Below are 25,287 nucleotides of genomic sequence, written 5' to 3' on the forward strand. Positions count from 1 at the left end.
TTTGCTCGACACCTTGACAAATGTAATTCCATGTAGAAACATGCGTTTAAATAAAATATTTTACCAAAAAAGTTATCCACGCTTTAACTTGACAGACTGTATATGACGGCCCACTGCTGCCTGGGCCCCCATCAGTGCGTATCAAAAGGACACTTAGAAGTCGTAAATCTTCTCCTTTCCTGCAATGTCTTACAAAAGACCACGTGTCTAAGATTTTCACAGCTCAAGCCGAAACATTCATATTGACACTCACTCAGATAATTTGAGTACAATCTAGCACAGTACTTTATCTTCCGCATACTGTTTGTTTATAGTATATAAAAATCTAATATTTGTAGAGACGTTTGATAGTAATTAGATTCTTATAAAAAGTCTTGCAGATATTAAATTTTTGAATGCTGCTCAAAATAAGTTTCAATATTATTTATATAACATTAAGAAATTCCCCGTTTAGGGTAGGTGTGACCCGCTAGTTGTGGAATGGAATAATGTGGAGAAGGGGGTTTAGATTTTCACATTGATTTCGAGTTCCCGTATTATTCATTTAAATAGCACGTTCTCTATAAAATCACCCCAAATGAAGAGCCTTACAAAATTATCATGTGACGCTCCCCACCCGGGCCCATTAGTATCCAAGATCTTGTGTTGCAGACGCCATTTACTCAGCTGACACTCTTTTTATAAACTAAGGTTACCAGATGGATCTCGTGAGAAATCAGCACTTTACGCCTGCACCCGCCACCCTTTTCACACACATACACGCGCGCGCGCGCTCACAGACATACGCACACAAACAGAAAGTAGTTAACCAAAAACCCAATTAGCCAAACGCCATTAAAGAGAACATTCGAACGCGTCAAATGAGCGGCCAGTAGTATTAACTCGGTATTAAAAAGTTGTATATAGACAGATCGCCAGTTCATATGGTATAGAAACTGTCCTGTTCAGGAATATTGAACCTTGCAGTCATCTCATAAATTTTAATTAAACTTAATGAAGTTGTAATACTTAATGAGTAATATATTGTGGACAAAGGATTTTCAAGAATATTGAAAATGCTAGGATCTACAGCATTTTGACATTTGAGGCCAACTTTTCTTTAATTTGTTATGTTTACCCAATTTTTTCAGATTCTAATAGAATTCATAGGAATTTCCTAAAACAAAATGCCGTTTTAAACAAAATAAAACACAAAAGGTTTTTCGAATTTCTCCCACAAAAAATGAAAAAAAGGATTTCATTGAGCTTCTGATAGAATACGCTACATTTAATTTTTTGTTTTCGTTCTTTTTATATGCATATTCCTTGTTTTTATTTATATCTTTTTTTTTTAAGTTGATAGGGACTTATCTGGTTCGCAAGTTATGAATATTTAAAGAGCAGCAGTCCAGTCGAATGTTTGTGCCACGCAACAGCTATAAGCGGGCAGCAGTCAAAAATTGAAATAAAAAAAACTTTTTTGGCTGGAGCAGGATGAGTTTTCGCAGTTTAAAAAATTTTTGTTTTAATATTAATTTTTGGAAATTAAATTGCTGCAATATATTCGTTTGAATTTAGTAAAAAATATTTTCATAATTCTTTTTTTTTTGTCCTGTCAGAGTTTATTTGCCCTCGCGCCGAAAAAATGTATGTGCCCTTATTCGACCCAGCAATTAAATTTGTTATTTTTTCACTCTAGCGATTTTCTATTAAAAGTACCGATTTATAAGATAAAGAGGGAATAAAGCCAAAAAATCTTACAAAATTCGAAAAAATTAATGACTTAATGATAATCTGAAGAATAATAATAATATGAAATATCTTAGGATTTCTAAAGTTTAAAATACCCTTTCTGATGAAGAAGTTCATTAACATAACGTAACAGAAGTTGTTACAAATTGTAAATATTCTTCGAAATTAATGGTTTTTGTTTAGAATAATCAATTTTAGGTTTAAAAACACTAACATAACCTTAAATAGTTCTAAAATTGTCAATTCTCTTGGCAATCTATATAGAAAGGACCCCGCACATTTCTTATGGAAAATTGTTTTCCGTCAGTTCGGTTAAATTTGTTATATATTTTGTATTTTAGCGTCCTGAACAAATTTCTCTACGGGCGCAAAGCCCAAAACCCCCCGGGTTCCGAGATAAGGTCCGCGAAAATCAGTATCACCGGTTAATAGCTCTACTTACTCGGCTATTGACTCTACTTGGAAAAGTGGTTTCGGTTAATTCGGCTGAATTTGTTATATTTTACGTAGCTCGGCATCCTGAACAAATGACTCTGTGGGCGCAAAGCTGGAAACCCCCCGGATTCCGAGATAAGCCCCGCTGAAGTCAGTATCCCCGAGTATTGGCTCTCTTAAAAATTGAGGTTTATTGTAAAATTCTTGGTCTAAGGCTTGCCGTTTAAATGAAATATAATGAGTGCTTGGGACCTTGACATCAATGTCAAGGTCAAAGGAACATCTCAAGGTCAAACTGGTTGTTTTTTTTTAACAGTGATCCCTTTTTACGACGCCGTAAATGAAAAGAGCGTAAAATTCTATACTATAATTAAACTTTTACCGTAAAGTCAAGTAATAGTAAAGGTAAGTTGAAGGTCTAGTCAGATTTTATAATCAGCCATGGGTTTTGCATCCTTGGAGACATCTTTTTAGGACGCTGAGATACAAAACATATAACAAATTTAACCAAATTAACCGAAACCAGTTTTTCATAGGAAATGTGCGAGGTCCTTTAAAATGAAATTTAAAATGAAAACTGCTACTTTTTACACATAATGATTTTCTACTAACAAATACGTTTTTTTAGGCTATTTTATGTTATGGAGCAGAGGTCTTGGGATGACAGGAACATAGGAAAGTGGAGAGTTTGCATGAGCAATTTCTGAGATGGGTAATGGGGGTTAGCTGCACTTGCCCAAGATACATGTTAAGGAAAGAATTAGGGAGCGAAAAATGGTAACTAGACAAATTAAGAGAGCGTGGAACTTTGAAGAAAAGCTAAAAAGGGGAGAGGGAAGTAGAATAGCACAAGTATGCCTGGACGAAGTTCGGAAGAAGGATACGAAAAGCAACTTGGGAAATTCGAAATGGGAGGAAGAAAGGAAAAATGAGGAGGGATTGTGATATACGAGATGGGATTATAGAGTGACAGGACATATAGTTAGAGCTGTTAGTTAGATAATGAGAAGAGACCGTTACTTAAAAAAAGTAACGCATTACCGTTACCATTACTGAAGAAAAGTAACGCGTTACCGTTACTGAAGAAAAGCAACTAGTTACCTTGCCGTTACTTTTTTGTTCTTAAATATTTAATACATTATTTGAATGTCCAAAAATAATCTAAAAAATTTAATAGATTTGATTGGAAACCGAAAATTTTTATAAAACTGAATATTATATTTACATTTAGGGGTAATAATGAAAAAATACTGAATTCATCTATAACCTCTCTTGTATTTAAACAATTAATAAATTTATAAATCTATGTTAAAGTCTAATTAAGACTTTTAAAAAAAATCTTTTTTTTTTAAGTACCAATTTTGCGAAAATTGCATCGCTCATGCGATGTCATTTGGTCTGAAAGTATCAATCCGGCTGTGCTTAATAGTAGGGTAGTCCAAAAATAGATTGGAAATTTTTGATCAGAATCCTCAATGTTAGCTGAATCAAGTTGGAACTCAACATTTATCTTTAAAATTAGCTATAAAATTAGTACCAAAGAAACTTATAATTTGTTTTCGGGTTTTCAATGCAAATTGTTTCTCATACATAAAATAGGACCTTATACTGACAATTAGATGTTGATATAAATTGTTTAAACGATTTATTATTGTGTTTAGCAATTTTCTTATTTAATAGAGTTAGAAAGTCGCGGTTTTTTCAGAAAAATTCCACTTTTTATCCAATTTTCAATTTGAGGGAGGCAACAGTTGAATTATGTTAACAATAATGATGGTTAAATAGTTTATTATTATTGTGAATAATATTCTCTCAAAATAATGCTAGAAAATTGGAATTTTGAAAGAAACGTTTCACTTTTGTTCCAATTTTCAATTAAAATGAGATAATTAATTAATAAGAGTCAAGAAAATTAATTGTTTAAACAATTTATTATTCTTATTGATATTCCATTCGAGTAATATTAGGTAGATGCGGTTTTTTAAAATACCTTGCGTTTTGTCCGATTTTCAATTGGAGTGTTGGTATGAAATAATAATTGATTCAAGTTATCAAAAATAATTTCTTAAATAATTCATTATCATTATTAATAATAGTGTCCTGGCTTAATGGTAGAATGTTCCAGTTTTTTCAAAAAAATTGAACTCATTGCCTATTTCGCATTAGGAGTGACTTTTAATTAATTAGATTTAGCAAAAATAATTGTTTAAACAAATTATTGTTTTTTACTATCTTCATTCATATCAATGCCTAATAGTTCCGGCTTTTTCTGAATTTTTTACATTTCTGTCCTTTTTCACTTAGTAAGGTAATAATGATGGTCTCATAATTATAATGGTCTAATCGATCGTTAGATGGATTATCAACCGGGTTTCAACGATGAAAATCGGTCGTCACAGTGAACCTTTACCGGACATCAAAATACATGAATTGAAAAATCGGTAACTCTACGTACGTTGTAAACTTAGGGCGTAGCCAGGATTGCATCTCCATGAAACCTTTCATTAGACATTGAATATTCCTAGGATTAATGAAAATTTCCATGGGACCAAATTCCGAAACGACAGAAACGCACATTGAAATGTATGCGTTTTAAGTATGAAATCTATTCTTCCTTTCATTGATTTTAACCTCAATCAAATGTTATTCGGTAAATTCTATTTTATGTTTCACAATAATTCTGCAGTTATTGTGACTTTACCTACAATTGCTTGAGCTCAGGAATTTTGGAAATATTTTAAGTCTCATTAAACTTTCATTTCGTCAAGTTTCATGAGACTTGAAAATCTAGGGTAACACTGGGATTATATGCATCTTGCGCCTCTATTTATATACTTTATCTGTATATTTATTTATATTTTTGCGTAAATTAATTCTTAGTTGCGTAGTGAATATTTAGTTCTTAGCTTCCTCGATAGTTGCGCTGTGACTTTATGTTTGTGAACGCGCTTTCCGGCGAGCACCCTCGGAGTCTACCGTTCTTGGCTCGCTGAGTGACTCGACACTTTCGTTCTTGGTCTTTGTATGGCAACTCGTGCTACACCTATAATTCTTTTGAATATTTATACGGAGATTTGGACATTTAAACGGAGATTTGGATATTTATCTAGATATTTATATCGGATATACATTGATTTCGGACAATTGACTTTGGATCATATTTAGAACTGAAAAAGTACTCGTCGAGAAAAATGTCTGGGATAAATTTTCTTGTATTTCGGCAAGCGATGCAATGGGGAACTCGGGTCAGACCTCTAAAAAGTGATAAAAATTTGGAAGAATAGATGTATTCTTCCTTTTTAAAAAGTAAGGCATAAAGCAACTAATCTTAAACTCCGTGTAGTTTCCCACGACTTACGGTTGAAATTCTCTACTTTACCAGAAGCAGCTCAAACTTTCAGTTCATGTAGATATCGACTCCGCAGGAATATCATCCTTGAACTCTGGTGATAATGCAGAGTCTTCTGGCAGGGGTGAGGTAGATATTTAGCTTCATGAAATGATTTCGGACGATGATCAAGATTAACTATATGACAGGGAAAAAGATTTAGATGTCTTAGATACCAAGCTGCAGTGTGAAAACTGCAACTGCAAACATGAAGCTGGTGTTGGAGTACTTGGTCAAATCACCAAAAAATGCCATGCTTTTACAGATCTTCAAGAACAATTTTCACTTCTCTCGTTTGCGTGAAAATCTTGGGGACAAAGAGAACTGATGGGCGTGTTCAATACATCAGAGCAAAAAGCAATATATATCAAAAAATTACTTATAGAGCATGGAATTCTTACGCTTCCGAATCCAAAAAGAGGAAACGCTTTAACTCCTGAAACTTTTAAATGAAAAACTTTTATGAACGCGACCACATAAGTCCAATGATGCCAGGGATGAAAGATTTTGTTTTGATCAAGAATGGTGATGGAACTCGTTCTCATGTTCAGATAAAGTTACTACTGTGTAATCTCAACGAGTTATATGCTCAATTTACATCAGAATAATGTGTGCGTTTGCGTGCATCATGAGAATGTCAATTTGATGTCGAATGAAATAAAAATTCAACATTTAACAGATGAGAATGACGTGGTGCTCACAAATTATCATCACTGTCTGGATGCTATTATATGTCCTAACTCTTCATGTTTTGTCATTTAGGAGAGTGTTAAAATGACTAGAAGCTGCAACTTTGACGGCTAACATCACGACAGCTTTTGATGAACATTGTGTTAATGAAGTGAAATTTGAAACTTAATTACAGACTGGCATATGTACTCTGAAGACTCTGGTAATGGATACTGATGTATTCCTAGATGATTTCTTTGAAAGGCTGTTGAAATTAAGAACTAATCACTTTATTTCAAAGGTGGAATCATCTTCATCTGCTCATCTTCATCTTCAAAAATCCGAAAGAAAATGTATTGCCTGGAGAGTTTTTGATTTTCTTTGATTTCCCTGAGAATTACGCCTTCATAATTCAGAATGCAGCGCAATCATTCCACTGGCATAACAACCAATCTACAATATTCACTGTGGTGATTTATCATAAACAAGATAGAGAGCTCAAGCACACAAGTATCGCAATCATATCTAATAAATTAGCGGATGACATGTTGGCTGTTCACGAGTATCAGGAGATAATAGTAGATTACTTAAAAATTCATTTCAGTCAAAAAAAATCTTCTATTTTACTGATGGTGCAGGGCAACATTTTAAAAATAAGAGTAACTTTGCTCATCTAAAGCCCATGAAGAAGATTTTGGTATCGAAGCTGAATGGCGCATCCATGGTACAACTCATGGTAAGGATTCATGTGATGGTATAGGAGCGAATATAAAGAGAGGAACAGCACGTTCAAGCTTACAATGTTCCGTATGTATATTAAATGATTTCATCAGCTTATTCCTACGAAAATATCGTTTTTCCGAAATAGCACCATCATTTTTTTCCCCTGAAAGCTTGGTCTAAGTATGTTTATTTTCTTGAACTTGAGAAATTTCAGGTTCGAGATATTAACCTTTGTCAAAAATGGTGATTTAAAAATGGTTTATAAATAGAGGCATTTATCTTACTATAAAATTTGCAAAAGAATTTCAAATTTGTATTACTGGAATCCTAATGTCATATCTAAAATAAAATTTTTTACCGAAGAAGAATGAATTTATTCTGCACAAATGATATGTAACTAACCTAGCTGAATTGACTGAATGTACATCCAAAGCAGTAAGTGTTGGTTACCAAGTGGACACGATTTACTTAGATTTTTCGAAAGAGTTTATGAAAGTGAAGCATACCCTACTGTTGTAAAAACTGCACAATTTTAATGTAGCAGATAATCTTGTATTACTTTTAGAGAATTTATTTAAGATTATGATTTTTGAATTTAAGATTATTTAATGTAACTGGTATTTAAGATTGTGCACACGTATGATTCCTTTCTGAACGTAGAGATGTCCCACTTACCGATCATTTCCGAGTCTTCCACTCTTCGAATTTGTTTGGAAAATTTTCGAATGCTCCGCTAGTTAACTCCTTTCGAATGTTTCCGATTTCTGTTCGAATGTCTCACTACTTCATTCTTTGTGAATGTTTCTAATTTCTTTTTGAATCGAATTAAAAACATGTATATTATAATAATATTATATTATTACATTCAAATAATTTTAAATTGCAGTAATCCTATTATTCTCAGTTGAATCAAGCAAATATGATTTCTAAAAACGTAACATTAGAGAACATTCCTGAATCAGAAACACTTTTTGACTTTCGTACCTTACACATTATTGCTACTATAAATTGCTCTGAGCTGGATTGAATGATGAATAGCCATAAGAAGCGTCACTTTAATCGATTTCCATATTCACAATGAAGAACAAGGTTTGCTGAAAAATTCAGTGAACACCATGACGTTTTAATGAAAGTACCTGAAAACACTAAGAGAAATTTAAAAAGTCCGAAATTTTTTGTGATTACAATCAAGAATCTTTGGAAAAGCTTTGACAGCATCTGGGTGTCTTTGCTTGGGTCCAGCGTTATTTTGATCTAAGATTGTCGTTTACTTACTCACTCGCTTCTCCTTTCCCAGTTGTTCTATCGAAAGTAACGTTGTGGAAATTTTCGGATCGGAATTCATTCCGAATTTTTCCAAAAGCTATATCCGAACCAATTCAAAAATGTTATTTCATTTGCACCAAGCAGATTCAAAATTAATCTCACTCAATTTGATTTAATCCGAACCAAATTTTTAATCCGTATTAATCAAAGTTTGAATTGAATTAGATTCATTCCGATTAAAAATCGGTTTATGTCAATCCGAGTTCGGATTAATTCGGATTGAAAATTTAATCCTAAACGTTCACCAGGAAAGTATTTGATTGCATTGATACTCGACTGGACCAAGACAATTGAATGTTATTATAATTTTAAAAAAATGTTGTTAATGAGCATCAAACTCTTCCAATAATGATGATTCTTGTGGATCTCACATAAAATCCCTAGTACAAATTCAAAAAGTTTCGGTATAAGTTGTTGGAGCACTGCGACATTTATTTGGTGAGAAATCGTAAAGGTTAAAAGAAGAGAAGAGGCAGTGGGCACTTTGGAGAATGTTCGGTAAGACGTCATAAACCTTCGGAAAGAGAGGGGTTCAAAAATCAATCGAAAGAAAAGTTAACATACAATTTAGAAAGAATAGGAACGGAACCTTCTTTCCAAGCATTTCCGCTTCTTCCGTTAGGTTACTGCACTAAACACACTAAAATGGTTGTCGCTTGGCGCCAAAGGCGATTGCAGGTCTCGACTGTACGGGCAAAAAGCAATGAGGAAAGGCTACGCTAACCATTGCAACGTGAAGCCATTTGAACAATAAAAGTTCAACCAACCCTATGGCGGTTACTTAAGGTTCTCTCTGTAGAAACTATTGTTTTTCTTTCCGTGTGTGAAAAATCTTTTCTGTTGCGTGTCAAAAGGAATCAAGATAAATATTGTTTTAAATAAAATTTTGCCTAAGTGTTGCCAAAAACATAGATTTAGAAAATTCAGTCGTAGATACGACTGTTTATTTTTAATAGGAAATAATCAATGACTTGGATAGTGATTTGGACATTTATTCGGAAAGATATTGGCCCAGTAAAAGATCATATGCATTCAATTACACGAACTTTCGATATTTTCAGCATCAGTTGTATAACCAATTAATCAATAAGTGAAATAGTAAAAATGTTAAAACTTGTCGGAACAACTGTTACTGTGCGACATAGAAGCCAAGAGAAATATGAATCTTCAAATAACTGCCATCTGTTTCTTTACTGCACAGCTTGGGTAGCGCCGAAGCAGCAATAGTTAATTCTAGTTTACTCTAATGTTCAAATACGTGAGCTTTTGATGGTAAGAGGGTCACATATTTATTTCTGTAGTCAGTTTCGCAACATATTCATTGGGCATAAAATGGACAAAGTTAATTTAAATAATAAATATTATTTATTTTTTTCTCCTAGAATTAAAATGACAAAAAACTCACAGTTCATCCCAACGGTTAAATTGTGAGACATATGATTTTTGATTATTGACTATCAAGGAAAGAAATGAGGTTTTTGTAAAAATAAACATTAATTTGTTTATTATATTTTAAATAAAACATCGCTCGTTATGTCAACCACAATATTTTTTTGATTCACAAAAACATTGTTCTGCTTTTTCTAGCAAATATATTTATCACAGATCCCTAAAATAAAGAAGTTTTGATGAGTATAGGATCTATTTTTTTTTGGAATAAGTGCTGGATATCAAATACTTTTTTGCGAAAAATATACTGGTCCCTATAATTACCAATACTTCTGTTTCAAAAGTTGTGCAATGCACAATCACATGCACGCCGTCCCTTGCACATCGGGTGTGTACTGTGTAACGGAACCAAGCAACATTGAGAGAAATTGCAAGTACACAATTCTTGCACCCAATCGCTCAATTCTATCCAACATAATTATTTTTCATATTTTTATTTTTAAAAATTATGGCATAATGATCAGCATGCTAAGATGCTTCTCAGGCTATAAACCATGTGAAGGTGTGGCTCCTTCGAGAGCACCGATGATCAGGACGATAAGCTTAACAAAGTATTCTGGGTACAGTAATCGCAACTCCCTTGTGAGGTCTTTATACCTCTATATTAATACCTCTATCTCTTTAACTTTATATCTTTACCTTATATTTCATTCATTCATGCACCGTGGATGCGGATGTACGGAAACGTCGCTCCGTGTTTTCGGCTATTTACGAAATAAATTGAAATAAAGTGCTTGCAGTGTTGATTAAGTGACCGGTAACTCCCCTAGTGAGTGGGAGTGGGGTGTAATGCATTCCTTTGAACAAAAACTGAAACTGCAAAACAGTGGTGACAGATAGAGTGGAATGTATTAAGTGTGAACCGTAAGTAGAGAAAAGAGGCGGTAATTGGGTGAAAGAGCCCTAAAAAAATAAAAGGTGAAGTGTAATACTCGTGGGAGATGCTCTCTAAGTGGCTGGATGTCGAGTTCGGCGAATAATAGTGAAAAACAGGTCAAGTTTGTGTGTTTCTAATATACTTATATGTTACGGTTCGTTTTCACTGGGTCCGCTTTCCGCTATACTTACAGCCTGGCGGCAGGATAGCCGATATACTTCTACACAACAGAATTTGGCACGGGAGTAGATCGGGTTGCCTATGAGAACGGAGATTATCCCTATTAGTTATTCAGAAAAATAAACACTATTCTTTGCTAAAATGCCGAATGCTGATCTTAAGGGCAGAAGCCTAAAGCCCTACTGCAATATATGTCGGGGCACAATTGAAAGAATTGCCATTTTCTGCGAATCCTGTAACGAAGCCTACCACCCGAAATGCACTGAGTTCAACGAGGTCCCTCAGAAGGAAAAAGTCCTAACGGTCTGCAGACATTGCCATTCCAGCTTCAGCTTTGCTGATGTGGCTTCAAAAGTCTCTTCGTTCTTGACGGGTGATGCTATTCTTATCTTGGTATTCCCAATGCACTTTCGGAGGACGCACTACTTAGCAGTCACAATTCCCTGATGAGTTCAACAAAAGAGGATACGTTCCCTAAGATACTTTCCCCTAGCGCGGATTCAGCTTCTGTCTCGGCTCATCTTCAATCTATCTCCTTTCGAAATGATAATCTTCTGAGCAAAATAGAGTCAGTATGTTCCAGAATCTCCAAAGTTAAAGCTTTACAAAAGCAGCTAGCTGAAGATAATTCGGCTCAGAAAGCAGCAATAGAAGATATCAAAGTCACACATGGGGAAAGGATTACCCACTTGGAGGATGCGATCATCGACAGAGAAGTAATAATTACGGGTCTCCCAATGTCTGCCCAAGAAGATCTCACGATAATCGTAGAGAAAATGTGGCTCTGACCAGCTCTAAACTACTCAAAGGAGAAAGTGAGGATGTCTTTCGTATTTTAATTAAAGCTCAGATGCAGCCGAAACAAATAATCGCTCGGCTCTCTAATGCTAGGGTTCACTCAGACTTGATCTCCTCTAAGATAAAAATAAAAAAATCACTAATGGCGCACGAAATTGATTCAAACTTTGAGAAGCGGGTAGTACCGGTAAACAAAAATCAACCAATGGATTGTTATTTACGTTTAAAGTCAGTCAAAGAAAAGATACGTTTTGGAAATTTCGATGGCCGGGACTGGATCTTCAGAAAATCAGTCTGGATCATTAATGTAAAGGATTCTTCTTTTAAACCAATGAGAGTCTCAGAAGATGCGTACCTTGACTCTTTCTTGAAAACTTACCTCAGCTCAGCATCGACATCAATCCAATCCTGACTGACCTCCAGAAACCGGGCAACTAATATCTACGTGCCCGAATCTTCGTCGCTACGCTACTCTCAACTTAGACTTTCAGACAATATTGGCTCTTTTACACCACGTACATGCCCTGTCATAAGACACCCAGATACCACCGGTATGTTAAACACTCTGTCTGGCTTAAACTCGTCAAGTTCATATTTCAGTAACTTGTGCAAGTCTAGTAGCAAGAATGTAGAACCCCCTTTGGTACAGACGTCTTTCTATGTTAATCCTCTTAACTCTTCGGCCACCATTTTTGATGTCCCACCTCCGGGTTTTAATCAAACGTCAGCTAATAATTTTAATTTTTGATCACTATGTGTAGCACGTATTAATGCTAGCTCTCTTTTTACTAAAGTTAAGTCATAATATAGACCTAATTAACCTATATAGTCTAAATATTATAGCTATCTCAGAGGCGTGGCTTCATAGAGAAATTCACAGTTCGGCGGTGGCCATTAATGGCTTCAATGTGATAAAAATGGACCGAAAGAGCCTTGTTGCTCGTAGAGGGGGAGACGTACTTATCTACATTAGAGAAGACGTGCGGTTCGACCTGTTTTTCGATGATTCCTTGCCTCTCCGGGGTTACTTGATAGAGGATATTCCTGTAGACATCTGTGCAGTTATAGTACACCTTAAGAAAATGAAAGTTGGCTTAGTGGCTGTATACAGGAGTCTTCAGTCGAGTGCTGCTTGGGACGACGATTTATGGGATGTAATGATTCGTGCGAGTGGGGCAGCTGGCCATATATTATGTGCAGGTGACTTCAATATCGATGCCTCTCGTACGGACCAGCCAAGTTAGGTAAAGCTTAACAATCTCGTTCGCTCTTTTTCTCTAAATCAGATTAGCGAGGAACCTACGCGTACTACAGATAATTCCTCTTCAACAATTGCTTTAATCTTTATAAGTGAAAAATTACAGTTGTTGGACTCTAGAGTAATTAAATTGCCGAAACCGTTTGATCATGATTTCATTTTCTGCATGTTTGCTATGGAGACAGGCTGTATGCCGAGTATATTCCGCTTTGGGAGGGATTTCAAGTTGTAGGATATAGGTATGTTTGATGGGGCAGCAAGAGCGGCGAATTGTGACAATGTAGAAATGACTGAAACGGTGGACGAAAAGGTGAATTGCTTCTTTCAAATTGTCCTATCTTTGATAGACTCCTTTTTCCCACTTCGCAGATTTAGAATTGCCGGATCCAAACCTTTGTGGTTCACAGATGCAGTCAAAAAGATATCGCGAGCCAGGGATAGAGCACGATCCAAATGGCGAAGAGATAGAACAGACCCTAGACACGCTAAATACGCATACCTTCGTAAACTCTCTACGGCTGCCATTCGTCGCGAAAAGGTTTGATTTTTATCTAGCTTCCTGGAAAGGCCCTCATTTAAGCGAATTTGGAAAAGGGTTAATCAAGCGGGAGTCTGGTTCGGACAAGGAAGATGCTCTTGGGGGGATCTCCCACTTGATCCAACGGAGATCAACGACTTTCTCCTTGATGCCCTCCCTCCAGCAACGGCATCTGTCAAAGTAATCTAAGATCTACTAGAGGCAGCCGAAGTAAGCAAACGCCAGCCTTTTCAATTCCACGTAGTTGATCTCGGTCAGTTGTATGTAGCGGTTAAATCAATTAAATCTACGGCTACCGGCTCCGATGGTGTAAATAGTTTCGCGATCCTCCTCTGTGTCCCCTCTTGCTTGCCTGCTTTACTCGATATTCTGAAATCCTCGCTAAGGTCAGGGATATTCTCTACAGCGTGGAAGGTGGGCATTGTCAGCCCTCTCCCAAAATGTGACCGATTAACTTCCTACAAGTATTTGCGCCCGATTACCACTCTCCCCTACCTATCAAAGATACTGGAAACTTTTTTCCTTCAGCAGCTCTCTCCATACATAAGCAATAATAAGGTGCTGTCAAATCACTGTTCGGAGTCACTACACAAGTCCTACTCGACCGGACTCGGGCGTTCGAAACTATGAGTCACCAACTTTTTATAGCCAAACTAAAATCTAAGTGAATCTCTGGGAAATAAAAGTGTTGGTTTAGTGGCTTTCTCTTAAACCAAAGCCAGCAAGTTGAAATTCCGGATGTCTTAACTTCCCGAGCGTCACCCTTTCGACCACTAAGTTTTCGGCTCATAACAACGACCTTCCAGATCCCTTGATAAAATTTCTGTCGATTTTGCCAGCAGTATCTGGGAGAAAAGTGAAAGTCACGATTCACATGTATGCGGATGATACGCAGGTATATGTCCGTTGTAAACTGGAGGATCCGGATGCCGGTACCGCAGTATTGTCACTTGCTTCGAAATTTATTGCGGGGTGGGCTGAAGAGCAAGCTCGTGTTATTAACCCTGCTAAGTCGGTCATTCTTCCTATAGGTAACTTCAAAGATGCTTGCTTGCCCATTTTGCGATAGGCGGATCCTTTTTGTGTATCGTAGCTCAAGCGAAAAACCTAGGTCTTATAATGCAATTTAGTTGGATTTTCGAGGAACCTCTCCGTCGCTACCTTCCACTCAGGGTAAAACTTTTGCTTTGTCAGTCTTTGGTGCTGTCCCTTTCTTAATATGCGTATACAACATATGGCCCTTGCTAGAAGAAAGGATACAGAGAATGCAAAATGCGTGTCTTAGATACACATATAGAATCAGGAAATACAACCATATTACATCGTGCAGGGCGTACCGGAATATTTATTCGATAGATTGTCATTTGTAGAATATAACCGACCTTGAAAATTTCTGGCAATGAGATCTGATGACAAGCTATATGTCCAGCGAGCGAACACCTCGAAAGGAGAATACACTTTTTCCTACGCTGCTCCGCTCTTTTTAAGCAGTTTAAAGAACCCGCTGGCTTCTTACTCGATCCCCACTGTAAGTGAGGAAATGACTGAACACCTCACGACAGCATGATTTGCCTCTTCATAAAAAGTAATTGGATTCTTGTCTTCGTTTATTTTTAAGCTCCGCATTTTAATATAAACTCTAGAGTAGTTCATATTATGGCACCACCATCTGTCCCTATATAGTTCTGCGATGATCTCGAAAACTTTATATAGAAACCCTAGTTTTTATAAGTTTCTTTTACTTATAACTTTAAATAGGTTAAGAGGGTTAGGTTTCAAAGCAGCTTTCATCTGGACATCGCCTTTTGGGTATTTTATTTGAATTACGTTTTATGCACTTTCGAATATTTTGGATAGAACAATTTTAAAGTCAGTAATTTAATTATGTGAAGAAACATATATGAATATTTTGAATACAATGCCTCTCTTTATACCCTTTAAAATCCAACTCACTAGCAACAAATCTAATCCGTAGCACACCCTGGTGGATTAGTTCCCAGGGTGCGCTACGGCCTAGCTCTCTCCCAAGTAAGTTGGATATTTAAGTGCGAACAGAAAGGCAGTGGTTTAAAGATATATATTGATGTTTGTTCACAATATTAAATTAATGACATGTTGAATTGTGACCACTCAAGACGTCGATGAGCATGTATACGTTCCCGTAAGGGTTCCCTTGTCCCCTGTATATTCCTGTACATATTCGTATCTCAATTTCTTCTGTCGGCCCTGGAATATATTTTGCATGAGATGTGGTCCTAGTTCTTACAAAGAAGCACGTACAGGAACAGTTACGATATCCCACAGAGGGTTTTCGAGTAGGGAAGACTCTTGAGAATAAGCATTTCGCGACCTCCTCAATTGCGTGAAATTTAAATTCACGGAATTGATGACTTAAGTTGTAAGCTTTCATTTATGCGTAGATTACTATCGGGGCGGCAAGCATGTTTGTTTCAGGTACTTTAAACCTTGCCGACAGTTCGGAAGTCAAAAACAGTCTGAGAAGATGTTTGCACCTGCATCCGAGAGCATTCTTCAAGTATATATTATGCCCTGAATACTGCTCTCTAGCAAGCTCAGGTATTTGTAGGTCTCTCTAGTGTCACATGACCCTACAGTCGACTACTTCAGGATCCTCAGAAATATCAGGAAGTCGTCCTCGCTTTAAATGAATCTTACAAGGAAGGTTACCCAATTGTCCCTCTCCGATTTGATTCTTTCTGAAATATGTTTTGGCGCACTCAAAAAGTAAGGTACACTTATTTTTTATACTTGCCAGAATTCATATTTAGGCGGTGAAATCACCCTTCAAAGTCTTTAAATAATTACTTTAGAAATATAATTATTCTTATTATATTTAATAATTTAATTATTACTATTATACCCCATGTGGCTAACATACGCAAAAATTCCTGATTTTCATTCAAGTCAAATTTTATTTTTAAATGATTGATAAAATGGTATAAGGAATACAAGACTTTCCATTTTTGAAACTCCTCCTCTCCTTTATACTCTTTAAACATTGGTAGTAGTTGCAGTTTAATGTTCGTAGCGAAAAATTATCTTCAGGACAGGAAACATTGTGATAATAAAAAACATTGCAGTCTATCGGCATGAGGTGCCTCTATTCTCATTCGAATTGATCAAATCAAGATCAAAGCACGTTTCACATTCATGAAGCATTTTTAGTATTGCAAATTAATTATGGTGATATACAAAATTTTACAGACATTAATTATATTCATTTCTTACAATATTTTTCAGTGGAATGTCAAAAAAAAAGGAGTGTGTTGTACAATCTATATCTTCGACCGCGCACAGCTACACAATTTAACCTATCATCAGTGCCGACGAAAGATCGTTCTCTTCATTATATATGGTCCTAAAAGAACCAAGTAGGAAATTTAGATCATCAGTAAAAAGAACATTTTTTAGACCATCTTATGTATTCATAACGGCTTCAAAATCTGTGAAGTTTAGATCAGATATGCGAAACTAATTTTATATTTTCCATTATTTTTATAACTTTGAACATCTATTCACTTGACTGTTATAGACCATTTCAATAAGTGGGTGAAAGAAGTGTTTTTTCTTAACACTGGTTGTACAAGTATATTGTTATTGGATCCATGGACTGTGCACTCTAACGACACGGTAGAGAAAGAAGCACATGCTACTAAAACTGCTATACCTAAATTTATTTCAAAAGAAACCACAGGTATGATCCAGCCTTCAGACGTTTATGGATTTCGAGTTTGGAACAATTTTGCGAAACACTTTTCGGATGGTGTTTTATTATATAATTATGAGGAGTGATTCTATAGGAGTGATTATATAGACAGCAGGAGAAAAGATTTTGAAAATCTCGTAGATTTTGCGTTTGGAGAATCTTCACAAGTAAAATGTGCACATTGTGATAAAACGCCAATTATTAGATGTTCCTAGTGTAAAAAGCGATTGCGTATCAAACATTTATTTCACGATCACCAGATTTTTAATAAATATGAAGAATAATATATAGTAGAATATACGTAACCACAGTAGAACATGATCGTTTTCTACAACATATTATAGGAAATAAATCAAATAAATTTCTTTCCAATTTTGCATACCATACTAATTAATTTGCAATACTAAAAATCGTTCGTGAATGTGAAACGTGCTTTGATCTTGGTTTTATCGTTTCGAATGAGAATAGAGGTACCTCATGCCGATGGATTACAATGATTTCTATTATCACAATGTTTCCTGTCCTGAAGATAATTTTCCGCTACGACCATTAAACTGCAACTACTACCAATGGTTAAAGAGTGTAAAGGAGAGGAGGAGTGTAAAAAATAGAAATTCTTCTATTCTTTATACCACTTCATTATTCATTTAAAAATGAAATTTGACTTCGATGAAAATCAGCAATTTTTGTGTCTGTTAGCCACAGTGGTATAATAATAATTATTAAACTATTAAATATAATGAAAATAATTCTATTTCTAAAATAATTATTTAAAAACTTTTAGGGGTGATTGCACCCCCTGAATAGGAATTCTAGTACATATAAAAAAATACGTGTACTTTATTTTTTAGTGCTCTAAAACATACTTCAGAACGAACCAAATCAAAGGCGGACACTTGTGTAACTTTCCTTGTTAGAAAACTTGTCCAATTTAAATTACATGCTAATCTCCTACGTTTATTTCTCGAAAATAATTAAGGCATCGTGAACTATGAGATATAGTGGGAATAGTGTGATCCAAAAGAGGAGAGGGCTCATGGTCTCGCCCTGAAGAACTCTCATCTGGAAGATGACACTTCCTCAAATATATAATCTTTGCCGAAAGAAATTCCGATTTCCTTTGTAGAAGCAACTGCACAGTTATCTAGAAACGACTCTTTGCTATCAGATTTAGTCAACTGATCAAAATTCGTAATAGCTTTTTGCGGGAAAGCCTACCTAGGACGGAAAAAAAGGATGTGAGCGCTGAGAAAATGTGACGAATATAAAAACAAACTATTGAGTGAAATTAACATTAATTTATTGCCACTTTTAGTCTTGGTGAAACCGTCAAGCAGGGGTAACAGTCTGGGGGTTTTCATAGTGTAAATGCAGGGTCCCGGGCGAGGGCCGCAGGACGTCGACAATAAGTTCTCCTCTAGGATACGATGTGCCTAACAAGTAAAAGTCCAGAGCAGGCCATAGGGTACGGTGCGGGCAAGATCGGTCAACGTAGCCGCGGAAGAGTGCAACAGTATCCACAGGCCCAAGAGCATTATCTCACAATAAACAGTTTTCCGTGTGGCGAATGGATATCTTGGTCTATTGTTTTGGACCTAGGTTGGAAATTTGATTGAAATCTAGGTTGAACACCAGGTGGAAATCTAGGTTTGAAGGTAGATCTGAAATATTGTTGGCATTGATTTATAAAGGTAGGGATGGAAATCCAAATAGTCAAAATGAAAATTTATTTTTGTATTATTTTTTACCCTGCTTATTTTAGTTTCCTGTTTGGTTATCATCTCGACCATTTTTATTTTTCCTCAAATCTGTATTATTTTCTGAATTACTTTTATCTTCCTTATTATTGTTACGTTTTTGTTCGTTTTTATCTTCAATTTTAGGTTCAGTAATTTCTAAAACTTGCCCTTTAATTTTTGACTTGGCTAGTTCAGTTTCCCATTCTTTACCCAAATCTTCTAATTGTTCGAAAGATTCAAAATTGTTTCGTTCTATATACATTTTATATTCGATTCTAAGGTTTTCGTAATCTCTACGCGATTTCCATTCGCGGCTTTTTCTAGGATTTGGATCATACCGAATTCGTACCGGATTCGTAATCATTATCTGTGTTATTATTATGAATTCCGGAATGTCTGTTTGGCAGGTTTTTGATGTTGAGAGTCTACGGGATTCATTTGGGTTTGAGTTAATTCTGTCCTGTAATAGTTCACTGTCATCGGAATCTTTTGTTTTTAAATTGTCTCTTAATCTGCTACAGGTTTCAATGTTATTGTAAGAAATTTGTCGAAGTTCTTGTAATTTTTCTCCTAAATTAAATTCAACAGATTGTCTGTTATGAGATTGGTTTCTACTTTTTCTAATATTCGATTCTATTATTTTCTGTCTATATTCAAAGGAGCTATTAGTTGGTGGTTCTAGTCTAAGTTTGAAATTATTTGCTCTCTTTTCCCTTTCCTTAAACAATCTTTCTTTTTGTTGATTCATAAATTCGTTAAATTCTATGCTTTCTAAGAGTACCTCGGGTTCTAAAATAAATCGTGTGTTGTTTTCCAACAAATAATCGTAATTGAAAGTCGCATTATTGGTTCGGGGGCGGTGTTCCGATCTATTTCTGTTTTTTAGTTGGACAGTTTCGTTTGTTCACTTTCTTAGGTTATGTCTTTCTAAGGACATGCTTGGGGTGGGTAGGTTTTTGTAATACCAAAAAAGGTATTTTCTATGGGCTCAAAGGTTTCGTTTAGATTTTAGTTTGTTTCTCAATATCTCGCTTGATTTCACGTATCTTGGTTCGAACTATTGTTATTTAATGGAGTTTCTGTGGTTTATCTACTGAAACCTCTACCGTGACCCATTGATATATTTCATGTTTTTGGGATCGCTCCTCTACTTTGTTGCAATTCATTATTCGGGTGGGTTTTTGGTTTAGAAGTGCGGTGGCACCTTCCAAATCTAGGTAATCATGGTTGCTTTCCGGTATGGTTGGGTTGGGCATTTTATTTTTTATCCTACATGACCTGAGCCTCATTAATTCTCTAATTGTGTTAAAATTTGTATATATGACATTCTCTATATGAACATCTAATGCGCTTTTTAAACGTGGAAATTCTATTTCATTTGTGGTATTTTGATTGGTTTTATAATAATGTGGCATCCTATATTAAGTTCCCAAAACAGGTTCCTGCATTTTATTTTAATTTCAATGAAGACACTTGGATTTATTTCGGAAATTTCTATTTAAGATTTTAATAAAGTATTAAATTGACGTAGAGCCCGAAATCGTGTTTATTTTTTATATAAGATCCTTGGTTTACCCTTTACTTCGCCGAGTCGGACGATAAAAATATTAAATGAAACAGAATACGCATGTTACTACTCTTTTCAGGTTTCATCCCATTCAATAATCTTTCTGAATTTAATTTTGTTTTTCAAAAGATAAGTTTCTACCCCCCCCCCCCCCCCCCCCCCCCAAGAAATTAATAATTTTCTTACAATTTTTCGCCTTATTTTTAAATTTAATTTAGTCTTATTTCCTTTGAGACTGGTTCAAATTGACTAATATTTCTCCCAAAAATGTGCTAATTCTATTTCTGTTCATGGTTTCCCTCTCGTAGTTTATTTATCCTTTGAACCACGCTTCGCGAGTACACATTGGAATTCTCCAAGATAAATGGCACAATCAACGGGTTTTAAGCTTTTGGAAGGACAAGGTATGTGCGTGGCTTATGGTGGGCGTCAGGCGTGGCGGGAAAGCCTACCTAGGAAGGAAAAAAAATTTGAGCGTTTAGCAAAAGGGGCGAAAATAAAAAAAGAACCATTGGGTGAAATTAACATTAATTTATTGCCACTTACAGTCTCGATGAAACCGCCAGACCATGGCAATAGGCTGGTGGTTGTCGTAGTGTAAGTGCCTGGTCCCTAGCAAGGCCGCAGGTCGGCGACGATAAGTTCTCCTCTAAGAGACGATGTGCCCAATAATTAGAAGTCCAGAGCGGATCACAGAGTATGAAGCGTGCGAGGTTGGCCAAAATGGTCAAGATAGAGTTCAACAATCTCCAGAGGCCCAAGAGCACTAACTCACAATAAACAGTTTTCCGTGTGGCGAACGAGACAAGACTGATCTGGGAACGCGCTGCCGCTCGGGACTTGGGGTCCCCTTGGGGGATTCCGACCTAACTCGTGCGCAGCCCGACAACCCTCTCATGCAGGGCTGTGTCGACTAACTCGATGAATAACAATTGTGTTACAAGCTTAAGAAAATAATTGATTAAAAAATGCTCTATTCGACTACTTATCGAAATGTCAAGCTTATATCTAGCCTCAGTATGCAACCTACTATATCTGGATGCACTGCAGAGCTCTTGAGCCTACAAATGATAAGCCTTTGGGAGGCTGAATCTTAAGCTTTTCTGTAATAAATCCAGGCATTAAACAGATGGCACTTGTGAAGTGCCATCTGTCACCACAGAGGTCCAATTATCCGAACAATCCCATAATTTAGGATGCGTAGGAATCCAAGAGAAACAACCTTTGGAATTATGGAACGACACATAATAATATATCTTACGGTTTAAAAAATATTTGCGATTGAAAATTATATTCGGCGTTGCACATGGAACTACAGATAAAATTCCACTCAAAATTCCGCTTCAAACAATACTTGGAATTTCAGCATAGATTGCTTCAATTTACAACTAGTGTTTCATTTAGAACTAGTACGTGTAATTCCACATAGATTTCCACATGGATTTTTTCAACTGCTTCATCTTTGAATGACTTATTACGGACCCCTAGTGCGACCCCTTGTGCCTTAGTGCGCCTAGTGGTTACAGTGTATTAAAATCCAACACTCTCGTGAATAATAAAGACATAATAACTTTCTACAAGAGGACACTTCTGACGCCAGAAACTTTTTGCACAAATTCTTTACTCATTTAGCATCACTGCTTTAACTTACTCTAGCATTCAAACGCACTACACTGCACGTTACTGCACCAACTTAGCATTTTTAATCTAATTATATTTAAACGAGGTGGCCAATCATTGCAGCGGCCAACTGTTGTACCGATTACTATTTATTAAAAAAGTGTATATGGATATACAAGGGATAGAATGATTTACAGAAGAAGTGACTTTAAAGTATATAGATTATCGCTTGATTACATTCATGTTTAAAAAGATTCATTCGAATAAGCGAGAGATAGTCTTGGATTGAGAAGCAGAAATTGAAAAGTCTTTGCACTTAATAACGGAAAATACTAAATACAATATTTCCTGCCTTTACTTAATTTAATAAAAATGACTTTTCATAAGTAAATATGGATCTAAATACGGACTTTAAATCATTTGTGTTTTTAATCTTCCAGATGCGGAGTCGTGTGAAGAAACCGTGAAGAATTACACCGATATATTACTTGCACATGTCACAAAAGCTTTAATGAATCAAGAAAAATTTACCTCTGAGATAGAATTAGAAATAAGTGTATTAGTTTCTTCTGCGGAGAAAAGCCTTATTTCGGAGAAGGATCAATTTCTTCGAAGTTCGGAAAAGTCTCATGTTCTCTTAGAAGAGACGTTCGAACTTCTTAGCAAAAGCCAAGTAAAAAAGGTATCACACTCTAATCTATTTACCTAATTCCAACAGGAACTTGTTTCGCAAACAATATTAGAAATGTGGGATATTTCTTATATCTTTTTAAGGAAAATGTATTAACTTTTGTTTCAGTCAATGAGTCGAGAGAATGGGACATATTTGATGCAAAAATTGTGTGACTCTCCAGTCATTTGCGAAAAAATAATTGCTCATCTGATAAAAAAGGTTAAAGATCACACACTTCACAATATTGAATGCGTGCATGAACTACGCTTTTCAGTCCACCTTTTAGAAATTGGGCTACATAAATTTCGAAAATTAGGCAAAAACTTGGTACAAAAAGAAATAGAAGAGGAATCTTACAATTATTATAAGAAAAATCGGATTCTCGCGTTGACTAGTGAAAATTATAAAAAAATAATGGAAAACTGGAGGAAACAATTAGAAGGCCTTCCTAAAATGAATTGTAATCAGATTCAATCTATCGTAAATAAGTGTATAAAGCATGTTTAGTATTTATTATTTTTCCTTAATTCGCAATCAATTAGTAATTGCTTCAGCTGATGACTTTACATTTTTTTATTGAAGATTATTATTGCCATCAATCCAATATTTTGCTTGAATAAAACGTGTCTAAAATATAATTCGTTTGCTATTAAATGAAAATATATAGTTGAAGTAGCATATTCTAAATAAACACATCTAAAAACAAAGAATTTAAAGGCCGTAGATGGAAGTTCAGTTTTCTAAGGCGATTGGCGAAAATCCTGAAAACTTGATTTGCGACCTAGTGGAAGTAAAGAGATAGAAAGTGATCGACCTTTCCAACTTTAGTAAGAACCCCATTTGTATTCCCAAAACGCAGAGAAGGATAACAGGACATTAAAAGATATAGGCGTTAATGTGAAATTGACAAGAAGACAAAAAGAGTTAAGCGCGGACAGACGAAGGATAGAAAGAGATACAGGTAGATAGACAAGGGATAATTACAGATAGATAAAAGAATGCACTATATGCAGGAGGATAGGCGATAAATAGGTTGTGATGCATTTTTCTTATCCCTTTCTATTTTAAATATAGAAAATGATTAAAAGTGAAAGGGTTTCTATATATTTACTTCCAAAAGAGAGAGTTCGAAAAGAAAAGGGGGCTTTGTCAGTTACAACAGGGCTATTCTTGCAAAAAGTTTGACAAACTGGTGCTATGAATTGAAAAAACAAAGCATTTGTAAAAGTGAATTGATGTACTCAAATTTATAAATAGTACTGATCTTGATCATTATTACAAATTTTTCTCTATAAATTCAACCTATCAACAGTAAATATTTAATCGTCCATGTAGAAAAATATATATTATCTAACTTCCAAAAATCGATTTTTAGTTTTTTACAACAATGGATAATTTTTAGTTGCGAAATCGTTATAAGAAAATTATGCTTTCATCTGCAAAATTCGAATTGTGACCCCGGATTCTGAAAGAGCGAAAAATTTTACGTCCGAATACGTCTTGATCTGTTGCGCAAACAGACTTCTGAAGATCATTTGGTGGTCATCTAGATGTCAAATCCTTCTTTTGATCTCTCAGCTGATGTCTTAGCTAGGAATGGGTCTCGAACCAGTAGACCTTTATGTTTTTGGTGCCGCTGATCACGATCCCAGTGTCCATATGAGTCCATCACGTCTAGGTCAAGGTAAAATGAAGGTCAAACTCCGTTATTCGGACGATATAATTTTTATCACACCCATAATTCTGTTTGTGTGTGTCTATTCGTGTATGTGGGTACTGTGTGTAGACTCGTATGTATCTGGGCGATTATGTACGTGTTGTGTGTGTTTGTGTGTGCCTATCTATGGCTATGTGTATATGTACGTGCTGTAAGTAGATCTGTGTTAACTTACGTGGGCCCGTAAGTATGTGTTTGTGTGTTTGTGTGTCTATTTGCGTATGTGGGTACAATCTGAGCCTTTATGTGGATCCGTATATTTCTAAGTGTGCCTGTGTGTGCACCTGTGCTGATTCCGCTCATTTCTCAAGGGTTTTTGGCGCTATGTAAAAATAGCGGGTGTTGAAGCAATTCTAATTCAAAATTTTAGTTCAGATGGTATATAACGAGATTATTTAAGTTGGAAGAATGAATTCTTTTAATGGAATCGCATAGTAAATTTGTACAGAAAATGCAAATTGAAAATTTATATACGACGTGTTCTTTTGTTCATAAAAGATCTACGGAGGGATTTTTTTGGTGTACATTGAATGTGTCTCTTTTCAAAGATCAACAGTAGTCTGACATCATGTTCACATCCCAAATACCTTGATATCTTCTCTCAAAGACCTTAAAGTCTTGGTGAAATCTCTCAACCTGCTCCTCACTGAAGTCCCCCAAATTTTCAGGGAAGTAATGAATGTGGGAATGGAGGAAATGGATCGTTAAGTTTATTAAACATCCCATCTTTCGGTAGTTTTCCAACAGTCTGTTGTCAATATTCTTGTAATCAGGGTCTTTTGTTATTTCCCAAGAATTTTTTTGAATTTCCTTGAAACTACTCCAAGCTGCTCTCTCATCAGTTGTCATTCTTATTCCGAATTCATCATCAT

The 25,287-nt window shown here is 35.7% G+C and overlaps 1 protein-coding gene across 2 annotated transcripts in view; it reads left to right on the forward strand.

Annotated features, from left to right (window-relative positions):
• The window catches only part of LOC117182250, a 267,859-nt gene extending 244,523 nt beyond the window's left edge, over positions 1-23,336 (forward strand). For both annotated transcript variants that reach the window (XM_033375357.1, XM_033375356.1), the window contains 2 exons: positions 22,466-22,707; positions 22,825-23,336. In XM_033375357.1, the coding sequence (XP_033231248.1) occupies positions 22,466-22,707; positions 22,825-23,205 (623 nt within the window). In that variant the 3' untranslated portion in view covers positions 23,206-23,336. The remainder of the gene's footprint in view (positions 1-22,465; positions 22,708-22,824) is intronic.
• The last annotated feature ends 1,951 nt before the right edge of the window (positions 23,337-25,287 follow it).

Source organism: Belonocnema kinseyi, chromosome 10 (assembly GCF_010883055.1).
Source record: "Belonocnema kinseyi isolate 2016_QV_RU_SX_M_011 chromosome 10, B_treatae_v1, whole genome shotgun sequence".
Classification (NCBI taxonomy): Eukaryota; Metazoa; Arthropoda; class Insecta; order Hymenoptera; family Cynipidae; genus Belonocnema; species Belonocnema kinseyi.